At 38.0% G+C, this 26,429-nt stretch overlaps 1 protein-coding gene across 5 annotated transcripts in view; it reads right to left on the bottom strand.

The window, feature by feature from the left end:
• The window catches only part of dock11 (dedicator of cytokinesis 11), a 141,834-nt gene that overhangs the window by 102,182 nt on the left and 13,223 nt on the right, over nucleotides 1-26,429 (bottom strand). For 4 of the 5 annotated variants that reach the window (XM_069193447.1, XM_069193448.1, XM_069193450.1 and 1 more), the window contains exons 2-11: nucleotides 20,260-20,376; nucleotides 19,417-19,506; nucleotides 18,066-18,148; nucleotides 17,909-17,975; nucleotides 13,520-13,615; nucleotides 10,674-10,808; nucleotides 7,429-7,612; nucleotides 2,750-2,829; nucleotides 2,025-2,108; nucleotides 833-973 (exon numbers count right to left, since the gene is read on the bottom strand). In XM_069193447.1, coding sequence (XP_069049548.1) covers nucleotides 833-973; nucleotides 2,025-2,108; nucleotides 2,750-2,829; nucleotides 7,429-7,612; nucleotides 10,674-10,808; nucleotides 13,520-13,615; nucleotides 17,909-17,975; nucleotides 18,066-18,148; nucleotides 19,417-19,506; nucleotides 20,260-20,376 — 1,077 coding nt within the window. Of the gene's footprint in view, nucleotides 1-828; nucleotides 974-2,024; nucleotides 2,109-2,749; nucleotides 2,830-7,428; nucleotides 7,613-10,673; nucleotides 10,809-13,519; nucleotides 13,616-17,908; nucleotides 17,976-18,065; nucleotides 18,149-19,416; nucleotides 19,507-20,259; nucleotides 20,377-26,429 lie in introns of those variants that run through there. The other variant, XM_069193449.1, reaches the window with a different exon arrangement.

The following is a 26,429-nucleotide window of genomic DNA, read 5'->3' as shown; positions in this document are numbered from 1 at the left end:
TAGTGAAGGAAAACATAGGTAAACATAAACAGCTAAGTCTTCGTCTGAGTCCACTGGTGACACAGAATAAAACAAAGCAGAAAAAAAACTAACTGTAATTATGTTATGCATCACACTTGTAACTACAATATATCACATACTGTATGATGGCTACTAAAATCATTCACATTGAATCAGTACAGTACTTTCTAAATCTGTACTATTTCTTTACACATTCCCGTGCCTTTTTTAATTGTTATTATGAATTAGTGCTTTCTTGACGTCGCTGCATTGATGTTTATCTCATACTGTACATTATTGCCCTATCTAGGTTCCAATATGGCCTTATAAGAGACTGCACTTCCATGACTAGTCTTGGACTAGAGTTCTTTCCATTGAGGAGTATGGAATTGTTCCACCATGTCTAATATCACTGACACAAAATATCTAATGAACACAGTTCACAGACCTAATCTCACCTGAAACATGTCTCTTTTCAACAGAGATCCCACAGTAAAATACAATGAGTGTTCTAAGGGGACAAACACAGCATTTCCAGAAGCCAGCAAATTTTCCCTAGATACTGTGTACACTTTCCAAGGACTGACCAGGGAGACCCCTTGCTGAGCATGTAAGATCCGATGAAATCAGGGTTCAGGATTGGTAAATCTGTTGGCTAAACCTGGAACAACGTCGATTTCTTTCAACTTTTCTGATATCAGTTATTGAATATATTTATTGGTTCTGAGATTTAAAGCAGTAAGATCCCACCATAGTGTTCAATAATACAAATGCAGATTTTTGCTCATTTAAGCAAGCAGACATACTAAACAGAGTGTTAAGACTCACATACGTTTGTTGGCACCGCATCATTTTTTTCATTCACACAGCCTTGCAGGGCGAATGTTAAATCATGGCAATTGACCAAAATCCGTCGGCCAAACTTCTCCTCAAAGGGCTTCACATCCGGTTCGATTCCTGAGAAGTCCAGTCTCTGCAGTAGAACAAAGTCGACATAATTTCTCCATTAAGTTTTAAATTGTCTTCCTCCCTTGGGTCCAGATTGAACAACACACTAGCTGCCTTAACTACTGTTAACAGTGCTGGTTTTTGCATTTGACTTTTTCATAATTCCGTTTTTGAGTAAGAAAAGTATTGTAGCCTTTTTGTATCCAATTTGATTTGTACAAATGAATCTGAGGAATGCTGCAAATAGACTGTAGAAAAAATTCAAAGAGGACATCTTAAAATGCCAAGTAATAAGAAAATTCACAATTGCTGAAACTGCATAACCCATAATCCCAGATTGAAAGGAGATCGTCAAAAACCTATAATAAGGAATTTCAGCTCTTCTCCTGGTTTCTGGTTTTATTCCAGCCCAGCTAATTAATTGAAGCCAAGATTATACAAATTCAATTTTGAAATGAGCAATGTTCCTTATTTAAGTTTTTTCACTGTATTTATTTTGAGTTGAAATGCTGATTTCAAGTAAAATCTAACATTTTATTGGTACTCTGAAATGTCCAGCTGTTTGAAAAGTTCTCAATAAGCAAATAGCCTGTTTAATCATGGGTCCAGCTGAGTAAGAAAGAACTCAGTTGGAATGAAGCTCTCTGAACGGCACAATATCACATGCGCCTGTGGAGCACCCTGGCAATGAACTGGACGCAAAACTGGAAAAACTACAGGAGGGCAAAAATGGCATTGCGGTGGGAACTTATTAGGATAAAACATGTGTTACTAACTACAGGAATCACAATTAATTTCACATGGTCACATGATGACTTTATCAAACCTAATTTTTCCATTTCCATTTTCTGAAGAATTGTTTTAATTTCTGAATTCGGATAAACTAAAAAACACTTCAGGCAGCCTCAACCAGAAGAAAGAGATTCTGCAGGTGTACAAAAACCTAGCAATAAAAGACATTGTGCACAGCAAAAAGTCTGATTATTTGTTACATTGCTCTTTGAACCTTCAAGTGCATTATATGACTGTAAGCACCATTTGTTTTTCAGGTGAAGTCAAATGAAAGAACACTTAACCTGTGTTTCAGGATCCAGTGCGAACAGCTTGTGTCGGCCATCGTTCCTGTTAATTTTATTAAGTTGATCTGTTTCTCTGGCGTACTGAAAGACAAAATGGCAAAACTCTTTGAACATCTCGGCCCTACTACTTTGCTGCATTGATCCTATTCATGCAAACAATTCAAATTCTGGTCAACCTAAGGCTGTTGCCTATTATAATATAAGATAGGCTTACAGTTCCTGTTAGCAGTTTCTGCTAACAATATCTGCTGGGCAGAAATTGTTCCTGTGGTCTTTACATGAAGAAAACATATTCATGTGAAGAAAACAGTGCTACTTTGCAGTCTTGTCTTTATGGTGGTAATGAGTAATACAACTATATAAAAACATCATGAAGCATACACTGTACATGCATTATATACTGCAGGAGATGTAAAGAGATGAACTGTATAGGAAAAAAACAATATTGTGAGATTGTCAAACCCAGTGACACAATACAGGAAACGGGACAGAAAGCAAGAGTGATGATCCAGGGCTCTTTTCTGCCAAGGTCTCTTACTCATGCCAAGTCTCTCTGAGTCAGTGCAACTACTGCAGGAATTCCCAGATTCTTATTTCCTTCATTCCTGGAATGATTGCTTCCTTTCCTCTGCTTTTTTTAGGCTGTGATTCACCCTTATGGAATAGGGAAGCTGATTTTCGCGTTTTAGGTGGCACCGCGGAGACAGGACGCTCTGTCGTACCTTCATCAGCTCGGGGTGCATGCTCCGGCCCAGGCTCTCCATCAAGCTTTCCGATTTCCCCTGGCTGCTGACTTCGTCATCTGCGCGTTAAACAGAAACAGACGGCCATGATGACGGGAACCTCGCGTTTCCCCAGAAAAAAAAACCTCTCAAAAGGCGTCACCATTATTAAAAGCTTTTTTCTCCTGTTCTTTCTGTTTATTTTCTCCCTTTCCCGTATTTAAACTCTGTAGAAAAAGCTTGGGGCGACACTAGAAACAAACCAAACACAAATAAGATTTCTTCTTGAATGCTTAGGTCTTAAATATACTGTGCTAAAAACAAATAGCAAGAACTAACTTGAGGTTACAGCATTAACACTTAATTAGAGTAAAGGAATAAAGGAAACACAATTAATATGAAATTAACAGCTATACTTTTTGGGTAAAGACACCTCTTTCACTGGTAGAGTTATGGAAAAATTGTTAGAGGAATATAAACAAGAAATATTAACAAAATAAAGGCATTTAAGAGCCAATCCAGCTGGATTTAGAAAGACAAGTTTAACTTAAATTCTCTTAAAAAGAAACAAGGATAGCTGATATCACTACAGCATATATTATATTTAGTATACACCGGAATCAAAGGCAACATACAGTACTCACATGGGCAGAGAAATGGTTAATGAATAAGGCTTATGGAGTCATTTTAAGAAGCATAACCTCTGTTTCAGATGATATAAGCAGTACCACGAGGCTCCATTTTAAGACCATCAACCTTTCTATATTAGCAATTTCGGTTTTGATAAAAATTGGAGCAACAGAAACAGCATCAAAAGACTTTCAAGTCAACTTGAATTGGGCATACACTCATAAAATTACATTTAACTTTGACAAGCAGGAAGTAGGAAAACAAACTATACAGACATATCATATGGGTGATTCAAAGCTGCAAGAATCTACATATGAAAGGGATCTGGGAGTGAATGTAGATTGGATATATATGCTTGGTTATGTATAGCAAACGTATAATTTAAATAATGGAAACTTATTTTCAAGCTTTAAAATGCATTCACAGGACTTCATTTAGAATATTGTTTTCAGTCTTGGCTACCATAACACAATAAGGATATTATAGCCTGAGTGACATTCAGAATCATCTGAAACAGTTCAACAAATTAGTACATAATACTATAGGATATTAAAAAAATAAAGCATGGTAATTATATTTGAATTGTGGGATTAAGCTACAATGTCATGCTCTATTATAAAAAGTAAAAACTAATAAAATACAGTTACAACCTACAGTATGTTTTAAAAAAGACTGGATATCGATTGTGTGTTTTAGTTCAGGATTTATAGAAATAATCCATGCTTAATGATTTTAAACTGCCCACTACAGCAATAAATAAAAAAAACAAAAGGGGACTGAGGTATTGAGTTTTAAATTAAACTAATGAGAAAAGAAAAAAATCAATACACAAGCAAGATGGGAAAACAATATTTTAAAACCGCTTGTGAATCTTCTAGTTGCCCTGGAAACGGTTACAAAAAACAACACCAAATGCCAATACAGAAGACTATTGTAGGAAAATCATTATATAAAGTCTCTTTTTTAGTACTACTGCAATGAATGCATGCTTGTGACAGAAACTCATACATACAAAAATTTATTTTTAGGAAGCAACAAAGAATAGCGCGAATATTCAATGAATTTAAAACCTGGAAAAAAACTCATACACTAATAAAAACTCAAATAACTAGCAATATGTTGATGCTCAAATCAAGCACAACTCACTTATTTGGAATACAGGACACAAATGGAAGCCGAGTGAAAGTGTTTTTAAGACCTAAAAAAAGTAATTACGTACTGTTGTTATGTGTGGTTCTTGGTACACAGATATCATAATGCCAGCGAATTCACCTACATCGCTCATAAAGTATCTTGTTAAGGTCTCTGGATCTGTTAGCAACTCCATGAACACGAGGGGCTACTGTAGATGTCCTCCCTAATTGGCAACTTTTCCTATACTCTTGTAGATGTTTGCATGAATTTACCTCTGTCTCTTTTTTCAATGTCTCAATTTTTTCCCCCAATGTGCCACTGAAATCTCGTGCAGTCCAAGAAATGTGAACCTGGTGGCTATTTAATTTCAATAGCTGCATGGGAAGAGATCCCAGTAGCTTTTGGTACTGTATCTTACATTCTTCTGGGGCTTATCAGCTTATTGTCAGGGTTCTTCACACACAGATATCACATGTGTTGTGCACTGCCTCTGGAATTTGCTTTATTTAACTGCTAGGAAGTTTCAAGTTGAAAAGTTCACTATAACTTCTTCCTTTAAAAAAGCAGCAGTCCTTAAATGTAGAAAGGGAACACTGTGGGGGAAAATAAAAACTGCTAGCTGAAACGATTCATACACACAGAACACTATCTGTCATCTGCTGCATTTAAAACGTACAGGCTTTGTAAATATGAAAGTGTTTGAATACGTTGTGATACCTTTTTGTAAATGGTTGGGCTGCAAAACCTGCATATGGCAAATGGAATCACACCAAACTCTATCCAGTAATATACTGTATAAATCTCCTTGTGTCGTGAAACATTTTGGTTACATACCAATTACACAGTTACCTGGCTTGAAAATCTTTTTTTCTGAAAGCCACTTATTGCTTAGGAAGAGTCATGGCATGGTGCAGCCTATCGCAGAAGTGGATCAGCACAACGAGGAACTGCATCCTGATGGACAGAATCAGGGCCTAAATTGGGGTCAATTTTGAGAAGTGTACTCATTCCATATCTTTGGACTGCACAAGAGCACAGAGGAAATACATGCAGACATAAAGAGAACATGCAATCTCCTCACATAACGCACCCCAGTCCAATCCCAAGACCTCAGATCCATGAGGAAACAGCACTACCTGCTATGCCACTGCGCCACATATAATAATGATAACAATATTATGGATATGGATATGCAAAATACTGATTAATTACCTTAAATATTTTTGGCATGTTTTTTAGTTCAAAACGGATGTTTGCTTGCTCTGACAATATTATACAATATTATTTGCTGAAAATAAGTAAGTATATATAAGAAACAAATAAGAAGATAAAAAAGAAAACAAGATTATGGCCTGCTCTTTAATTGCTAGTACAGTAGGTCATTTTTGCACTAAGAAGTGCCTCCTGTTTTCACTTCCTGAATTGCCTGCACATGAGTGGCTCCAGTCACTGCTGAACCTGCAACTGGTTCTTGAAATACGTTCTCAATTTCACATAAATCATCGAGTTCCCTTGTAATGTCCCCTCTTAGTCTAAAGACAATCACTTCCTTTAACTTATCTGGAGAGTGTTTGCCATTAAACATTCTTCTGGAAGCTGACAGGATGTGATTTTTGTTAACATCGGGTCCCGTATAATTCTCCCCAAGTTTGAGGGGTGCTTAATGAAATTTTCACTTCACCCTGCATGTGAGGAATAAGAAGTGACAAATAGCAAATGCCTAAATTGTCTGGTATTGTTCCACAGACAGTGTATATTGTAAAGCTACTGATCTCTCCCCCTTGCTTGTGATGAAAGAGGGGGAAAGCAATCTGTTTTGTTTTTGTATGCCTAGCTGAAAACCGAATTTATTGCTGCTACTAATAACTCCTCCTTAAAATGCGTAAAGTATACAGCAATGAACCGTTCAGATTGCAAGCCTTATGTCAAAGAAACCTGATAAGATCGCAAGACCTGCTATTCAAGACGTTTACTGCTACAGTACCTCTTGTCGTGGGAGCCAAGCAAGGCCAGTTCTCAGTTTTTAACCCATTGACATGAATTGACTGGAATTCAAGCCTCTGCTCCTTGAACAGACAACAGATTCTCGAAACTCGAACATGTCAGTTAACTCACTCTGAGTTGCTTTCATTGTGACTGCAATACATCACCAAAGGCAGCTCTCTGTCAATTTTAAAACCTGCCTGAGACTGTGATGTTAAAAATCATCATTCACATGATTCCAATATCACAATACAGGCTGAGGTAGTCAACAGGGGTTTAATTCCATTAACAGCAAGGATCAATATTTTCCTGGTTTAATCTTGTCATTATTTTCAAAAAGCCATCGGGTCTCACTGCCAAATTCTATTGCATCACAATGGAGATTACAACATACATAACGCTGAGCTATTCAAAAATGCACTTTACAAAATGTGCTTGAGCTGCCTCCTCAATGTCCAAACCCCAGAGCACTGTATAATAAATTTCTCAGTGAATCAAAGGCAGTGATTCGATTCTAGAGCTGTAATTTCCCATTAAATACAAACATACCAGTGATTTACAGTCCTGCAAAATACTTTCACGCAGCCTCTTTCCCAAACAAACAACTTTAAATCACATTGACAGTGTTACCAGTTAGGAAACGAGCAGTTCTGTAACTGCCACATGTACTGTACGTGGAAATTATTTTCATCACCTGCAGATTTTAGTGATGGTAAGAACTGCTGGCTAAACATCTACAGTATATACAAAGTACCTGAAATAATGAAACAAAATAACGAAGTGAAATAACTTCCACTAACTTTTTAAAACTAGCTAAATTCTATGTGGCTAATATCCACAAACAAGACATGAATGACATCATTTGACATTGTAAAGAATGAACAGAGCTTAGGAGTGTGAAAGGGGTCCCACAGTAGAGACGAGTACCGTACCCAGAGAGCAGTCGATTGTGTCTCCATTCCTCTTGTCCTGAAGCAGAGGCTCTGCACTGCTCTGAAGGACATTCTTCAGTGTGCTGACCCACTCCTCCATTTCCTGCTCGCTCTCTGCAGCCAGGTAGTGGTTGCAGCCATCCTGCATCTTCAACTCAAATCCATTCCGCCGCATTTTAGGGCACTGAGGGAGAAGAAAGGTGTCTTACAATCATCACCCCACTGAACACACCGACACTGCATCAGTGTCTTACAGTCATCACCCCACTGAACACACCGACACTGCAGCAGTGTCTTACAGTCATCACCCCACTGAACACACCGACACTGCAGCAGCGTCTTACAGTCATCACCCCACTGAACACACCGACACTGCAGCAGTGTCTTACAGTCATCACCCCACTGAACACACCGACACTGCAGCGGTGTCTTACAGTCACCACCCCACCGAACACACCGACACTGCAGCGGTGTCTTACATTCATCACCACACTGAACACTCCGACACTGCAGCAGCGTCTTACAGTCACCACCCCACTGAACATACCGACACTGCAGCAGTGTCTTACAGTCATCACCCCACTGAACACACCGACACTGCAGCAGCGTCTTACAGTCACCACCCCACTGAACACACCGACACTGCATCAGCGTCTTACAGTCACCACCCCACTGAACACACCGACACTGCAGCAGCGTCTTACAGTCACCACCCCACTGAACACACCGACACTGCAGCAGCGTCTTACAGTCATCACCCCACTGAACATACCGACACTGCAGCAGCGTCTTACAGTCACCACCCCACTGAACACACCAACACTGCAGCAGTGTCTTACAGTCACCACCCCACTAAACACCAACACTGCAGAGGTGTCTTACAGTCATCACCCCACTGAACACACCGACACTGCAGAGGTGTCTTACATTCCAAACCTGTAACTAAACTAAAACAAGCTTTGATTCCCTGCATTCGGTTCTCGCTTCTGTATATTCCACTAGAAATCATGCAAAAACTAGTGTTGAGTTTCATTAAAAAGGTATTAGTTTTAAGTGTTTTTCCACTGTGTTTATACATATTACTTAGTACTTTGTCTGCTCCTTTAAAATGCCATGATGAGAACAAAGACATGTTCAAGCAGCTAGGGTTAAAGTGGATAATTTCAGGAATCCTAATACAATTCACTGGCTCTTCGTATTTTCATCCCTATTCTGCTTCACGTGACCATGGTCTGGGGGCGAGGCTGTCACACACACAATAAATAGTCTGCTAGAATTTAGTAGCACAACCGAAGAACTTGCTTCCTGTTTTTGTGATTTTCTTCCAGAGTAATAAATTTATTAACTGTTACATCATGGAATAAGGGATTTGAATATTTTGGATGAAGAAATTTCCTGAGACAATGTCCTTGACAACAAAAATGTGGCTGCCAAAAATCCTCATCATGTGATTCATAAATCCCAAAATAATGATTTCCAGTTTTTGACCATGCAGAGGAGCAAAGTGTTAACATAATCGGATGGCAGCTGATTTAACACTGACTTGTGGCTGCAAATTACATCTTAAAGATCAAAGAGAAAACACTGCTTCAGGCAACAGTTTGTTTTAAAGACAAAGTTAACATGCAGGAAATCCGCATGGGTCTGACCAGCAAAAACTCAGTAATCCAAAGACTAATAATAGAACGTTACAAAAAAATTGTGGGATCAAGATCAGATTGGTGTTTATAAAGATGTACAGTGGATATAAGAAATCTACATTGTACATGACTCTACATGACTTTCTACATGACATACTGCTGTAATAAATGCAAGTTGATAGAGAATTATTCACAAAGACTTACTGCTGTAATAAATACAAAAGGTGCTTCCAGAAAGTATTAGTTGGGAAGGGGGGGACTGGGGGGTGTGCACACTTATGCAACCAGGGTGTTGTAGGTTTTTTAATTTAAATTTCCTAATAATCATCTCTTTGTTTTTCTCCTGAATTTTGTTGGTTGCAAGGTCACATTAAAGATGGAAAAATGTCTGACATGATTTATCTTGATTTCCGGTTTTACATCACAAAAACCTGCAATTTCAATAAGGGTGTGTAGACTTTTTATATCCACTGTACCTTACGTCAACCATTAAAACGCCCCAGTTGAAAATGTGTTAGACTTCAACATTTGTTTTAATAGAAGGTAAGGTCCTGAGTCCTGGGACCATTATCCACGTTTGTACAACAACGAGAACATATTTTTATTTTTTAATATATGAGATAAGGAGTTGCAGCACAAAGCTCGTAACTCAGGGTGCAGGAAATGCCTGGAGGCCTGTTAATTCAAATCCAGCCAGACCCTGATGTCCAGAGTTCACTGGCTTTGGCTAGGATAACTTCATTAACCTCCTCGGGGGGTATTTGTAGCTAGCTGTGCAATATTTGGGTGAGGCAAGTTTGAAGGCTAGTTTGGGGCTTTCTGAGCTTGAAACCACTTTTATTTGGCCTGTTGCCAGCTCACTGAGGGCAGCATCCATCACGCTATAGTTTTCACACTGTGGTCATTTCATTTTAAAGAAGTGGGTGCCTCCACAGTCTACGTTACACAGACAACACATGGTTTAGTCAGACAAGCTGGTTCACAGCCCAGGTCAAGTACACACATTTGAGAAGGAAGGGTATGAAAGTAAAAATTGTGTTGATTTCAACTGAAAAAGAAAAAAAATGTTTTGGAAGTCTGGTGTTCATCAGAAGGTATCCCTGCATCATGCTTCCTGTGCATCACTACCTGCTGAGAGTTTGAGCACATGCAGTAAAATGGCTGTCAGTACATCAGAAACTATGGCTGAGTACAAGGTTTCATAGGTGAGGTTGTGACTTGTTGTGAGGAGAGTCATCACCTAAGGAAATGCTGTAATAAGAAATTGTTTTGGAAATAAAGTGGTAATCAAGTTGGGCAACTGGAGTTGGGATATGAGCGGTCTCTGAACTGAGCAACTGCATGGTGAAACAAAGGAGACTAGAAACAACATGTGAGATGCAAGCGATTTCTGTGTGATAATACACCCACTCATTTTTCTCACAATGTCAGGTAGGTTTACTGATGTCAACACCCCCAAATATCACAGGGCTGATGATGATTAGTAGTGTGATTCAGGGGATGTAGCAGTTAATTTGAATGCTTATTTCGTCATGCAATCAGGTTATGAAATGTTATTCTCTTTGCCTGATAACACACTTCTGCCCATCAATTGTTGTATAGTACCTGAACGACATCAACACAAGAATCAAGGTAAATAGATCCTTTGGTATCCTTGCAGTTTTTCTCATCCTTGTACGAACTCAGAGTGTACGAGCCATCCGGGAGCTGGGTCAAATAGAAGTATCTTCTCTTGAACGCCTAAAAAAGCAAACAGGTGAAGTCAGCTCTTGGAAAATCAATTTCCTGTTGACTCAGTCATTGGATTTGTTTCAGAATCAGGTTTGGGAGCAAGAGGCATTGTGCACAGGACCAAGAGGAACACTAACAATTCCAGAATAGGGGTGAAATTAAGCTTTGCAGCAGGTTCTCTGATTCAGAAGCCAATAAAACAAACGAAGAAAAAAGCATTAACAATAGTCACTTAACTACATCTAATTTTTAAAACATTTACTGTATCACCTATTGCATACTCTTATAAAGCACAGATTGGTGATCCGCACGATTGTTTTCCACAGTGTAATGCAGCATAATAAAGGTGCCTCTAAATCTCATATTAAGTGTCACCCTCAGTTTACTGTCTGCGATCTACATTCTTATTACAGAGTTTATTTAATGTATAAAATATCAAGAGGGCACATAAGGTTTTTCCCACATTTTATAATGTCACTGCCCTAGGAAAGCAACAAATGGGCAGGCTAAATTGTAAATACAGATATCACTCTAAATATGACTAAATCCAGTCATATACAGTAACTTATAATGTTTATTTTTACTGACATGTGAAGTAAATAGAAAAACTGTCGAGGAGCTTGTGGTTAGTAACCTAAAGCTTTTCCTGTTTTAAAGCAACTCCATTTATCAGCTGGAAAAGTCATTTAAATGGAAAAATAGAAAACTTGAATTCAAAAGCAAATACGAGATGCTTATATCATTTCCAACAACCCTCAAAGATATTTCCTGATAGAGATTTTTAGTACTCTTAATTTTATTAGCACTCTTGTTTCTTTTATTTGAGTTAATCGTATCTAACACAATAATGATAAGTGGAGTTTTTAACTAAAGTTCATCAGGGGTGACAACCAAGACTCTCAGTCTACCGAAGCAAATAAAGATTTTTAAAATGCATTGAATTTTCGGGTGTTATTCCTCATAAAAAATCATCCTACTTATGCTTATACTGCTGTAGTAAACACGAATGTTGGGTCTTACAGAAATTAAATTTGGGATGGGGGATTCGATTCCAGAGTGCATTTCATAATGGAATTTCTGATTTCTTCATGCAAATTCGCAACGGAATCTTTGGAGGCAGACAGCTGAATGAAGTCTCTGGCACAGTGGTAAAAATATGTACTGGTACATCCCAGCCAAGTGAAAGAAGATACAAAAGCAATACCTTCTATTTCAGCTTGCCTGCTTAAAAAGGTATCTTTGTACAGCTCCAGGAAACATTTCCATTTGAAAATAAGAACAACCTACTCTCATAATGTAACCAGATACAAACCAATTGCAATCGTTACATTGATATGTTAATACTAGCATTAGCAATTACCAGCAACTTAATAGTATTTCAAAGTTGTGTTTTCTACTGGAAACCAAAAGAAGCCAATACAAAGTCTCAACTTCCACTGCCGAAATGAGAACTTTGTACCACATTATGAATTAAGAATTTGTACCCTAGGACTAAATGCATCAACACAAATTGCATAGAAATCCAGCTAAAGTTTTTTTTTTCCTTACACATCCAGGCAAGACTCCCAATACACCCAAAAAATGCAATATGGATTTTGGAATCATTTCAATTTCCTATGAAATGAGTGAACAGGGTCTTCTTTGGGATTGTTGACTGAGTTTTGAATGGTTTTGAATGGTACTGTACAGTATGTGCATGACCTGAGTGAGCAGGGCAGACCAGCCTACTAATAAACTCTCAACAGCACAACACAGACACCCACTTCCCCTAACCCTGTTAACAGAATCAGACAGATTTAAATGGTTCTTTTAAGAACTGTACTCGCTACCATCATGGATAAATGTACACTGTACTGTATGTCGTTATCAAATATTTTGTCTGCCAAGTTGAGTGCACTGTAAACATGAGTTCTGCTGCTTTGACCTGCACGGAACTGAGAACTGGCACTTAGATTTTGAAGACTGAACAGAAGGAGTAGGGGGGTCAGTTAATATGGGGACAACACATGTTCATCCAGTCATACCAATATAAACAGCAATGAGGCAGAATGTAAGGCACTAGGGGAAACACGGAATATGAAATGCCTATAAGGAAAGAGCAGATGTTAATGATTATTCATCTTTTCATCTAGCAAAAAAAACAATAAAAAGGGAAAACAGCAAAATGGGATACAGAGAAAAATGTACAGCCAAGGCTCTATGCACAAGGCCTCACTTAGTGGTGTGAACAGCTTTGATGTCCTCACTATAAAAAGCAGACTACTGCTGTAGAAAGAGGCAAGCAGAGCGACTCCTTTCTTGCAATGACTACTACAAGCTCAGAGGCCTTGAACAGAAAACGTTGGGAGATGGCAATCCAATTGACAAAATCTTTAACAGTGTTAAAATACCTATTTAGGACATTTTGAGGAAAAAAAAGAACAGACAAATTAAAACCTGGCACAATTGTGCTGTTGTTTAAAATTGAACATGGTTGCAAATGTTTGGAACAAGCTACAGCACACAGACATCCAGTAGAAGCTCATTAGTAGTGTTCTTCCAGCAAGTGATCAAGAAAATATTACGCAAATGTACCTAATGAGACAAGCGGTCTCCTGCTAGCACGTTTTCTTTAATCCTTATGAGCAAGGCAAATTAAGAAATATCTTCATCTATATTTGCCCTCATTAAGATTTTAAATTGCAGTGCTGTAACATCTGTGTCTTGTGTCCTTCACTTACCCTCATGGAAACAGAGAGGCTACTGTTCATGTTCGCTTTGGAGAGCCATCCCTGCTTCACGATCTCTCTTTTCTGAGAACATAGCGAAGAGGAGTCCTGGCACAACACAGAGAAAAAAAGTCAAGATCCTGCTGCACAAACAGAGAGGTCCAGTACAATTGCCCTGCATTTACTGCACACAATCTCCACCACACAGATAAGAATCTTGTAGAAATGTGCTCTATCAAAACTTCAACTTACCAGCCAACAGTTAATTCCATATGTGCAGAATTCTGTACCTCAGATAGTGATAGACACTGCTGAGGGGCTGGAGTGTTAAGTTAGTCGTTGCCTGAGATACTCTGAATCTATGGACCTCATGATGACATTCTCGGAACATTGAAACAGAGAGAATTAAGTTGCAGGCTCTATCCAAGCAAATCAAACAATCGTTACAGAAGTCACTATCATAGCCTACCACATTAAAGTGGTTCTGCAATTCTCTTAACATATTTATGGTCTTGTATCATTTAGCTATCAACTTGGATTTAGAGGTGTACGTCAATAAAAGATCAGGTGGTAATATACAGTACAAAGAATTCTTACTATCTAGAAGGGTTCTCTATAAGGTAACTATTTTGGGCTTATTTAGTGGGCTCAACTCTGCCTCACCACTGTTTATATTTTTATACTTTTTAGTATTGTTTCCACTTCTGACACCAGTTTTCCACTGGGGAAGATATGAACCAGTAGATTCATCTATGATGGTGTGGGCAGTATGCCCAGAAAGGCCAAAATTTAGAACCACAGGAAAGTGTCACAATTCCCTGCATTATTATTAAAAATAGCACTACTTTCTTGAAGTTACCACTTCACAGTTACTAAGAAACAAGGAAATTCCTGAACCCTCAACCCATAGACATTAAGTCATCTCAATGTTGACAGCACAGCAGTTAGAACATATCCCAAATATTATAAATTACAGCGGATTATGTTGCAGAAGCAGTACTGCTATTGTATGCTACTTTATAAGTTCTCAAAGCTGACAGGGAAAGTTATTTAAATTTTAACAAGATCAGTTTAAGTGAAGTTTGCCAGTTACACAATACTGAGGTGTTAACTCATTTAACATTTAAAATGTGAAATGATAACAGTTTTAAAGTATTTCAATTTTCTTTATAACAGAATAAGGCACAAAATACAACATTTTTCAAATATATTGATATCGTAATACAACCAGAGATTATAGATGCTAAATTTATATATAGTTATTTAGATTTGTGCCTATTTTTACTATAACAAGGTTCTTCTCTGTACTAAACTGACAATCTCACTGTGATATCATCAGCATATTAAACCCATGATAACTGCAGTCCTTCCAGCATATCTCTTTAACGCTCTGAGGTCCTTCTCTTTTGTGTTATTTTCATTCAGTTCATTCATTTAATGAATATCTTCATTAATCACTGTTTTTAATGTGATCAGGCCCTGGATAATTCTCCCCAATTAAGCCCTCTCACCCAATCACTCTTCATTTCACTACACCGAACACCATCTTTATTAATCACTATCACAATCAGGTACTGGAGTATTCCATCCAAATCACTACGTGTCACCCAATCATAATTTACACGTAAGCACTTCAGTAATCATCGAACAACCTCTCAATCACATAAGAAGTTGTGCCTTGTATTTCAAATAAAGTTATTCAGTGTAATTCATTTATCTTTTTCAACAAGAATTACGATATCAAGTTTGTTGAACTATGGATTTATAAATTATGACCTTTTTTGCATTTCTTTATTTACTGAAAACGTACTGATCTAAGTAACTGGGTGCTAAGATGAACTAGTGTTAGTGAATTTACTGACTAAAGACACAAAATAAATGCCTGAATCTGTTGGATAATCTGTTGCCTAAGGCAGTAATGAACTATTTGTGCAGGAACAGCAGAAGGGCACGTCACTTGAGTTCTGGTCTAAAATGGATGAAGCATCCAATTTGGAATAAGCTATTTAGGAGATATGAAGGGGGGCCATTGTCTCAGAAGCACTGACGCAGAAAATAAGTACAAACTGATTTTTCTCTTTCTGCTTGGAGAACTGCCCCTTCCGACTGAATCATATAATCTAATTCCAGTGTTCAGCTCAGTCATACAGGCCTGAATATTCCCCTTACTCCTCAGAGTACTGTCCAGTCTCTAGGGCTCACCTGTTTTTCTTTCCAAGTGACAAACCAGGGTGATTGCATTACAGTAGGTAATGATTTTTGTTTACTGCTGACTTGCAGACCCCTTTTCATTGAGAGTTTGTGGAAAAGGAGCCTGTTTTTCTTTAAGTCTTGACATTATAACGTTGCAAGGCTTGACACAGCGGCCCTTTTGAGATGCACTGCCTCAAGGGTTTTGATTTTTTGTTTGTGAACTCAAATGTTTTACAAAAGGATAATACATTAAGGAAGCTTTTTTTAAACTGCACTGAGGAATTGTTTCACAACTCTGAGCATTAGAAAGACGTCATTGCTCCCGATGAAGAAATGCTTTTTTTTTAGCCTTTGTCTGTTCAAAGGCAGATAAATTAAATGGCAAATGACGTTGGAAAAAGACTACGGACATGTGATGAGATGAGATTTGCACTGGACAAGATACAAATGCTACACTGTTTGGCTCTAAGTGTTTCCTTCTCCTCCTCTGGGGAAGTTACATAACAAAGGCTACTGATATTCAGTACTTTGCTGTCAAGGACATTTGTAAGCAGCATCAAACTGGACACTCCCTTGAGACAGTGACCCTTGCATCATCTGAAGAGCCATTGTGCATTCACAGCTCATCTTCTGGTTTAAATCAATTCATGACCTCAACCCTCTGTTTCCCTGGCACACCAACATTGTAAAATTTACTTACAGTATGCAAACTTCATGGCACTTGGCCTAAAAGGTTGCCAAACCCTAGTTCAGACAGTATATAAAATGTATTTTACTTTCAAGCTATGTAGGTTGGCAATTAGATTAAAAAGTGATGAGATGAAATACATTTTATTCTTGTTATTTTCCTTAAGAAATGGACCACTGTGACCAAATGTGCCATTGGAAGAGGGTTAATCTTCTTCGTTTTTAATTTTGCTTGAGGTCGTTTGACCTTGAGGCCCGTGTGCAGTCACACGAGTTTCTTGGGATATTTTCCTCTCACTTATTCCCAGGGATGTTGTACACTGTAGTATTTTCCTATAACAAGGCTGCATTTTATTTCTATAATTAAATTTATCCTACACAGAAGTCAAGCAGTGCTATTTTTAGCTGCCCAGCTCATATTTCAACTAACAGCCCAGTGCTTAGACCACATCGTTCTGCACAGTTTTACAAGATTTTCCTGGTCTGCAGGAACAGACGTTTCTAAACTTAACAGCCAAAAAAACTGAGAGCAGCATATTGCAGATAAACGACATTTTCCATCACATTGAAGAGAACACCCCTGCTGTAAAGGGTAAGAAGGACACACAATGTTTAACAGTCAAATGAACACAAGGGTAACAAAATAAACAGTTGACATCCCTAGAGAAGAATTTCTTCATTCAGTGATTTGATCTCCACTAGCAGATCAGTTCAAGGTCAGCACAAACATGTGCATAATCAAAGGAAATTAAAGTACCTTTCCATATATTGTCCTTCACCATAAACAGGGCTACAACATTCCAATCCATTGTTAGTAAGCAACTAAGGGTCCACTTCCATTTTGGCACAAATTGAGGGTAAAATTACTATAGCTGCAGGCTATTTCTGGAGACCTGTTAAGAGTCACTATAAGGTGAGTTTATACAGTAGCAGCATCTGATGGCATTCAGTAAATTGCAGACAATACACTTTGTCCAGTAAAATTCATAACAGGATAAATGGATCCTAATATAAGTCATTTTGGATAAAAGCGTTGGCAAAATATCTAAATACTTTGAAACGTGCTTATTTTGTTTGAAATGCATTCCAAATGTTGGTATCAAAAGAAACAATGTGATTGCGTGCATGTATATTAAAAAGATTACTTAGATTTACTTATGTTCTCACAAACTTCAAATACTTTATCCAAATTTAATGTTTTAGATTTGACATGATTCTTAACATTTGGTTTTATGACAAGTAAAAAAAGATAAAATATTTAATAAACAACAAAAGAGTTCATAGGTCTTACTGTAAGCTAATACTGCTAGTTTTTAGTTCTTATTTCAAAAATAATAAAAGATTATTTATGGAAGGGACAGAAACTGGACTATACCCTTTTACTTTCTTTGATTTCTTACTTCTAAAAACTGTTTTCTTCAGATGAAGTAACTAAATGGATAAAGCCACTAAGTGTGATGAAGATGATCTTACAGTGATGCCTTTCTAAAATCTAATGTATTTCACATTTAATCTGCCTACCTCATCTTTTGTATCTTCATCAATTTCAAAGACGTGGGTTGGTAGTTTTTCTGTCTTGAAGCCTTTGCTGTGAGGAAACAACAACAACAGAAAGCTGGTTTAGAGCCACGAAAAGAGATTAGGATGTGAAGCTTGATAGTGGAATCTTATCACTTACCAGGGAAGCATCCTGAAATCTCCTGAATAAGCCTCGTATTTGTAGTTGATAACATGCCAATCCATGTTGTACACCTTTATACACTGTAAATCAAGCAAATCTCTGTTAGCAAGTTCAGATTCACCCTGGCAGTAGAACAATCTTAAAGCACCCGTTGTTCAACAAGAGACCTAAGTAGTAGTATGCATAACTTGCAATTGAATTACTTTATGTGGTGCATATTCTGGATGGTACAGTGGTGCAGTGGCCATCATACAGTAGCTGTCTTGCAGAGATGGAACATTCAACTCCTCTGGGTTTTCTTTGGATGCTCCAGTTTCCTTCCACAGTCTAAAGACATACTGGTACTGTAGGTTAATTTGCTACTCAGACACATACGGTACCTACACCTACGCCCAGGGAACATTTTCTGTGTGTTTGTCCTACAATGGGCTGATGGGACTGATGTCCCATCCAGAGTGTATGCTGCCTTGCGGCTGTTGTTTGCCAGGATAGGCTTGGGTTCCTCTGTTACACCAAATTGAAATAAGTGGTTAGAAAATGGATGGATGAATAGTGCATATTTTTCATCTTTCATCTGTGTGGCTGCTTATGGCATTTCTCATCTTAATGATTTCATTCACTTCTGAGCAAGCATTGCCAGGAAGTACAAAAAAGGAAAGCAGTGGTCAGTGTAGGGTTTTAATTAAAGGTTAAGGAATGTAGTTGAACATAGCTACGGTCGACATGTTTGCCTGCAGTGGAAGTTTAAATAAAACGCCCTCCCTAGGCCTATACTGTACGTATGCACAAGAGAATAGCTCTGGTCGGGTGTGCTACTTAGAATTCAAATTCATCTTAAAATGTGCTGAAAGTATGCAGAGTGAACTATGTTGTCTAGATATCATTGCTTTGAATCTGGGCTTATGTTATAAACCAGGTACAGTAGGTCTGGAAAACCCAAGAAGTGAAGTACAGTTAGCTAAACACCTCTGGAAGCAAACAGTCTTGGGTCAGGAAGGGTATGCTTGGCTTTCTTCAGACTACCAGGAGCTTCAGTGTTTTAAAAAAGACCCATATCACTGCACTAAATCAGCAGGGACACCGTGGATCTTGCGGTATACAGAATGTGTGCATTTCAGAAAAAAGCACACACTATTCCCAGTACTACTCCCTCCTCCAAGAAGCAGTGACAGGAACCAATTAACTATTTACCAATTCCAAATTAAGAAAGCACCAAAAAATAAAAAAGAAGAAACATTTGAATTTTCAAAAAATGCTCAAATTGCCAGCTACAACTTTGTGTGATAAACACATTTCATAAATACACTTCACCAAATGAACTGCAAAAACCTTAACTGAAAAGACATACCTCTTTGGCAAACAAGTCCCTGGCTTCTTTCTCAGCATTCTGAGGCACAGAGGAATGTACAGTTCTTCTCTGTCGAGGAATTGATGACTCCTATGTAAATCAGGAGGATATTTCAGTTGTCAAGCTTTCAAAAACATAATATCAACCATATTAAGCACCTGATTTTACTACAGTATAATTACCTACACACTTTGGCTGAAGACAATATTGAAAAATCAGGTCCTAAAGTCTTATACTGTATATGGACCACTTTAAACACCTTAACCTTTGGCCACAAAAGACACTGCACATGCATTTCTGGTTTAAAGTAAAGTATTGCTTGTAGTAAGAACCATGAGCTCCCCAGGTGCAGAAGACGATGGGTTTTCTGGGTCTATTTAAATATTAACAGCTTAAGACTTGAAGGAAAGGATAAATCACCACTTCAGTGAAGAAATATATGACCTCTCCATAGCTCTAAATGTGTTGCAGACTCAGGTGTACTAAATGACCTACTGGATTGTATCCTCTGAGGACCTGAAATAGATATAACATATATTTTAAGGTACAAATGGACACATTTGAGATGTGAAAATGTACTTTATTTTCACCCCACCACAAACAAATTCTGTCTCTGCACACACATATGAACATAAATATAGGCAGACCAAAGGTGGATAAAAAATACAAGGTGTATCAAACAGGTCAGTGACATACCACATGATCACCCAAAGGCTTGATACTACTAACTACTGCATCCCCTGCTAAAATTAGGTGCGTTACCTAGACAGCTGCTTGAGTATCAGACTTGGGTCAATGCAAACGTACACACAGACTTATTAACAGGAAGAACGAGGAGCATACCGAGACATCATCAACCGGGCACAGCAGAAGGTCTCTGTGTGGATCACTATGGATCTGCGCTTTCCTTTGGAAGACAACATTCTCGTAATCCAGGGGCTCAATAATCTTTGGCTTCTCCTGTTGAAAAATGGAAATGTGAAAAAGATCCAAAATGTTAAAAGTTGATCAAGTCTAATTTTTAAGGAGCAAAAGGTACACCTAGTGCATGATATTCGCCCAAGAAAACTTCCATTTGTTCAATGATTGGTTTGGTCTTTTGTAAAATCCCACCAGTTAAGTTTAGAACACTGAACGGATCAACCCACATGTAATCTGTACGTACATGTAAATACTTTGAGATCCTTTGGGATAAGAAGCTCTAGATATACTGAAGGAATGAAAATAACTAATTGTCAAGCTTAGATCAATATACTCTATTATGCTCAATTACATATCAGACCAATATATGTCTCATGTAAAAGCATACAGCATGGTGGGCATCAAGTGGGCATTGGACTGTAGTCAGCCCCAGTGCAATGCCACACAGTCTAAACAAGCTTCAGTCCTTCTTTGTTACTATTCACCTGACAGGTGGGATGAGAAGACTCCAGAACACAGCAGAAGCAAGTCACCATAATGGACTCATGAACTATGAACTGCCTTAGCAGACCCCCGAGAAAAAAGAAGGAATTATCCAATCGTTTTATTCTACAACAATGCAATATCTGCATGTGCTTCTGCATTAGGCCCTACAGTATGTCATCATTTATATCCAGTCCAAAGCTTCTCATTTTAACTGTTACAGGGTGCAATACAAGTTGAGATATTTGAATACCATATGATAATAAGAATATTGTTACAATTATCTAAATATGCATCTGTTCACTTAGTGCTCAATGATCTTCAAGAAGGAAGAAGCAGAAGGTGTGCCAACAGTTTCAGAATTGTGGTCTCTGATTAATGGAATATTCGAATTGTGCCCCTGTCGTAAAATACAGTACAATACGGTACGATAATGCAGCACAGATGTGGTGGATGTACGTGAAGGTCTTTATTGACATGTTACTGAACATAAGAAAAGTTATAACTAGCTTGTCTGGTAGTCAGTAGCTTAGTGATCGAAGGATCTCATCCACCCAGTAAGCCAAGGTACCAGGTATCAAATATCAAGTTTTCAACCATACAGTTGTGTGGCTGTTGCATACTCCCTTTGTGTAAAGAACTGCCTCCTGAAAACTAATGCATTAAGCAGAGTCCTGAGAACCTGAAACGTGAGAGCAGTATGCAGCAAAGTGTGCAGAGGCCAGGGGAGAGTGGGATATGTACAGTAGGGAGTTATGCTATTCAGACATAAATGCAAGCTGAACAGCATTTTAAGCACTACTGTCCAGAAACTATAAAAAGATTAATCGTCTTAGCTTACTGTGGCTGATGACTTTTAGAGAAATCTAGTGGGAGTATTTTATGCTTAAACTATAAAAAGCTGTCAGCGTTTTAATAAACATAGTGGTATTTTTATTTATTACTACAACTACAGTTTCTGGGAACTGTGCTCTTTGCAGGACTGGCCCTATTGTGCCAGGCGTACTGTGGCGTGTCCTCAGAGCAAGATATGAATGGACCAGTAGCATATGGAAATGGGCAAAGCTGGTGCGTATCCTAGCAGAGATATACAATTTAATTCAGGAGATGCAAACAGCACTCTCTAAATGAACATGCCTTTCTCAAATAATTGTGTTTGGTTACACAATTTCGGCAGGATTTCTAAAAAGATATTGTTGTCTTGTCTGGAGGTAGAGGTCTGGTAAAAAAGTGAAAACATAATTAAAAAGCTGTTATCAATGGTTCTGGTGTTCAAAATCCTGCTTAACAACTTTAGAATGTTAACGATTATCCTCACAACCAAATGTCCAGAGTCTCATGTAAATTATACAAAAAATAAATAAGAAGAAAGAAAATAGAAAATAAAAAACTAAGTTGTATTTAAGAACAACAGTACGTCCTATGGATAGTTGTTGACACTCTCTCCAAGAGTGTTAAAGTAGAAGGATAGTTACCATGGAAACATCACATTGAGAAATTGGCTTTGCTCTAGTCCTACTGTGCAGCAATATCGTTTTAAATTTTTACAGGAACATTGTTTTAAATCCCCTTAAAAACTACAACATATTAAATAACTAACAATATACCTCAACTTTGTTTTCTTGTGTTTTTAGTTGTTTTAATATATAGAGATTTTTATATAAATATTAGGTAATACTTATATGAGCTACTGTACCACATGTGCATTTAGGCAACTCAAAATGAACACATCTCATGTAACAGACTGCTTATTAGGGAAAGTGATCTCTTATTTCACTTTCATTGTATCCATGAAAAATATAAAGACTTGATTATTCCTTATTATTATGCAAGCAACACCTTTTTCATGGACAGTTTCTCACACTGTAGATTAATGCATGCTTAAGACTTACAGTATGTAAGGGGCAATAAGAGAGACACTGAACTTTCTATCCCTTCCATTTTCTGATTTCCACTTTATCCAATACTGGGCTGTGGGGGAGCCAGAGGCTGAGAAGAACTGGACACAAGGCAGAAAGGAGTGGTGGATAGGACACCAGTCATCACATGGCACACACTCACTCCAGGGCCAATTTTCCCCCACACAAACCAGCAGAGAACATACAAATTCCCTACAGATAGCAACTCAAGCCTGGAATTGAACCCAGGGCCCTAATGCTGCAAGGCAGCAATACTAACCATTGTGCCACCATGCCACCATTTTAATATTTCTAAAATACGTATTGACATGTAAATGGTGCCAGGTTAAATTAAACTGTCAATTTAATTACCACTCCGAATGAAACCATTTTACTGACATTGTTAAAGGTAATGGTTCCAAATAGAAAAGATGAAAAATAACCAAGGGACCAAATTTGGTCTATAACTTTAGATATATATATAACTATTTTTTTTAGTTAGCTGTGCAGTGCAACTCTTTACGGGACTGTGTGCTGGAACATAAAAAAAACAGATTATCACACATTATCATTTTGCACAAGACACCAAAACCCTCATTGTGATTACAAAAGAAACATGTGAACTCTTCTAGAGCAATATGCCACACCTGCAATCTCAACTGGTAAGGGAGTGATTCAGTCACTGACTCTGAATTAATGGAAATCATGTCAGTGGCATTTGTGCAATGTCACTAGTTATTTTCAAACACCTCAGTACTAGTCCCCCTTGGTTGACTCACCCTCAGCCAAGTGGGTGAAGACGAATTTCACTCTACCAAAATAATCAATAAACATCCTCAGTTCTCAATCCTCAATCCTCAGTTCTTGGGCGTCGTTTTTCTTCATGAACTACTGTTTAATGAAGAGCTTGAGGGGTAATGTGTGGGGTCAAGTCTCATTTTGTTATGGCATGTCAGCAGATATGAAACTAGCCTAAATTCCAAAACAGAAGTCTGAAGGTAGTTTTGTTGGCTTGGGGAATTTCCCTTGTGCATGTGCAATCACATTTTCTACTCCATGTAGAGCTGAGGTGACCCTGAAGACTGGCATGTCTGAACCACTTCACCTTCTTGTTTCCCTTATCTCACCTCGCCTTGGCCCCAGCTTCTTTTCAGCCCTGTTTGTATAAATCCACCTTACAAAGGGAAAAGCCGCGCACTCCTAGATATCACCCCCCCTCCTCCCCCCAAAAAGAAAACCAAACCACAGGGATTTGCAAAAGTGGAGATGGGGTGGACGAGACAAAACGGGAAAAGAAGTGGGATTTGCACATGATATAAATATATTGTTTTTGAGAAGTTATGGCGGAAAAGATTATGATCAAGAACAGCTGGGGCGAAAGGCTTAGCTGTCATCATCATTCCTGAAGGCCGGTTAAGAAATCTCTAGAAATCGAATTCTCTCAGTCTACAGAGTTAACATACTGTATTTACCCTACGTCATACTTTTCACAAGCAGCAGACAACACAGCAGTGCACATTTATATATAGAAAGAAAACAACAACATTGGTGGCTTATTTTCACGGTAAAGACTTCAGTGAATGGAAATGATATCGAGGGCAAATTTAATGGATAAGATGGATTTACAACACTGCATTCTGAGTTATATTAACAATGTATTTAAGTTCATCGGTGTTGATCGGATTCTAAAAGAAGCAAATGAGAAGTGTGAGCAGTGGGTCCTAAAGAAATAGCCCTATGGTCCTTTCACTGTGAGTTCTGCCTTGTTACTAGCCTCTCTAGCACAGCTGTAGGGGGCAGCAGTTTTCATTGTTATCCATTATGACTGACTACAACGTAAAGTGGGGACAACAGTGTCACCCCTCTACAGAGTAACAGAAAAAGTTGGGTGGTTGTGGGCACTATCTCCTCACAGCAGTGGGGACACTCAAAGTAAACCAGGCAGGGTTCCTTAATTTGAAGCCATGTTTTTTGCTTTTCACGTTTTGCTGAGTTCAAACACATGTAACTCTGTAATATAAGTAATGCACTAAATGTGACTGGCTGGGAAGCTTCCACCATTTCTGCACTGCAGTCCTTAATAAATTAGAATTTTTGTCCCATGCTTCTAGGATTTTTTGGAGCATAAGCTATTAAACAATGGAATCGGAGATAGTTGCTGCAGTCAGTCATTCATGATAAAAGCATTTAGTTTATATAAATAATAATGGCATTAGAAGTAGAGTAGGATGCGGAACTTTTCACTTCAGGAAGATCAACCAGAAAAGACAGTCCAGATACTGATTTATTTTAAAACTGAATTTTGTTGTGGCCAACTTAAAATTAAACTGCACTGCATAGTTAAATATCCAAGACTCCAGAGTATGCACAGTCTGATTTAGGGTTGAAGATCTGTCCAGGGATGAGTAGAAATATTTCTATTCCTGTAGAACATTTTCTTTACAAATATCAAGCAAATGCACTTTTGGCAAAGAAAAAGGATTACTATCCCTAACAGAAAATACACAGTGCTTAGCCAGCATCCCACCATTAATACAAGACATCGATTTTGATGATGGATCACTACAGCAGGCAACATACAGTACATTATTGGGACAATGTAAGTACACATGGTCCCAGTGTTGAAAGTTGTGTTGTTATCAGCAGTTTCTCCGAAAAAGGCGTAAGGATATGTGTGTCTTTCTGGCTGCTGCCTCTTCAAAGATGTATTCTCCCAGCTGCACTGCCTGCCTGGACCTCTTGAATGTAGCCTTTTCATCAAACACAGCAGGACCTTTGTAAGCTTATAGGTCTTCTGTAATCAGAAATTAAAATGCAGAGCCGTCAGTGTCAATGCTGGGTCCAGTAGTGCCTATCCACTATTTTGTCAATGCATGGGGTTTTAAAACATCAAGGGCAACTTTTGATTTAAAAAGAATGTGCGCTGCATGGAATTTTGCAGCCAGAATACAAGGTTTGAGGGTACACAATATCTGATTGGATCTATTGTGCTCTGTGCAGCTGGTTTTGGGATACTGAACCAAAAATCTCATTCAAATATGAACCATGCTGACCACAGAACGTTGGATTAAAACTTTCTTTTTTTAAAGCTAATTCTGAATAAATTCCTTAAAAATGAATGAAGAATGACTTACTTACACACACATCTTATGTACAGATTGCACACACTATGACTTGCAGCATTTGAATTTCCTTTCTTATTTAATAAAATGTGTTACACCTGTACTGTATAACATTTGTAATATAATTCAGAATTTGTGATCCATCTGTATAAAATCAATCATAAAATGTTATAATATCTGAAATATAAATTTTCTGAGTATGCAAAAATTGAATATAAATAATTTTTAAAATAAGAGGCCTGGAAGTCCAGTCGGCACTATTACAACTTCTGCTCACTTTAAACTCATTATAAGATCTACAGTACTTCAGATAAAACAAATGCCTGCATCTTGATGTACAGTAAGTGACTTCAGAATTTTGTTTAGGGGTTAGTAAATATACTGTATATTCACATGCAATATAGTATATGACCCCAGTTCAAAAGGATATTATTATAATCTGTAAATGCTTAACAATAAAGCATTTATAATGTGAAGTACACTGCCTGATGAACACTTTTAATGTTTTTTTTTCTGGAAATCTGAAATCCCACTTTTAAACTCACATGTTGCAATTCAGTGAGAAATGCTGCTTGAACACATCTTTTCA

This window comes from Lepisosteus oculatus, chromosome 8, assembly GCF_040954835.1.
Source record: "Lepisosteus oculatus isolate fLepOcu1 chromosome 8, fLepOcu1.hap2, whole genome shotgun sequence".
Classification (NCBI taxonomy): Eukaryota; Metazoa; Chordata; class Actinopteri; order Semionotiformes; family Lepisosteidae; genus Lepisosteus; species Lepisosteus oculatus.
Note: the sequence above shows the minus strand (reverse complement) of the source record. Positions and strands in the feature narration are given on the sequence as shown.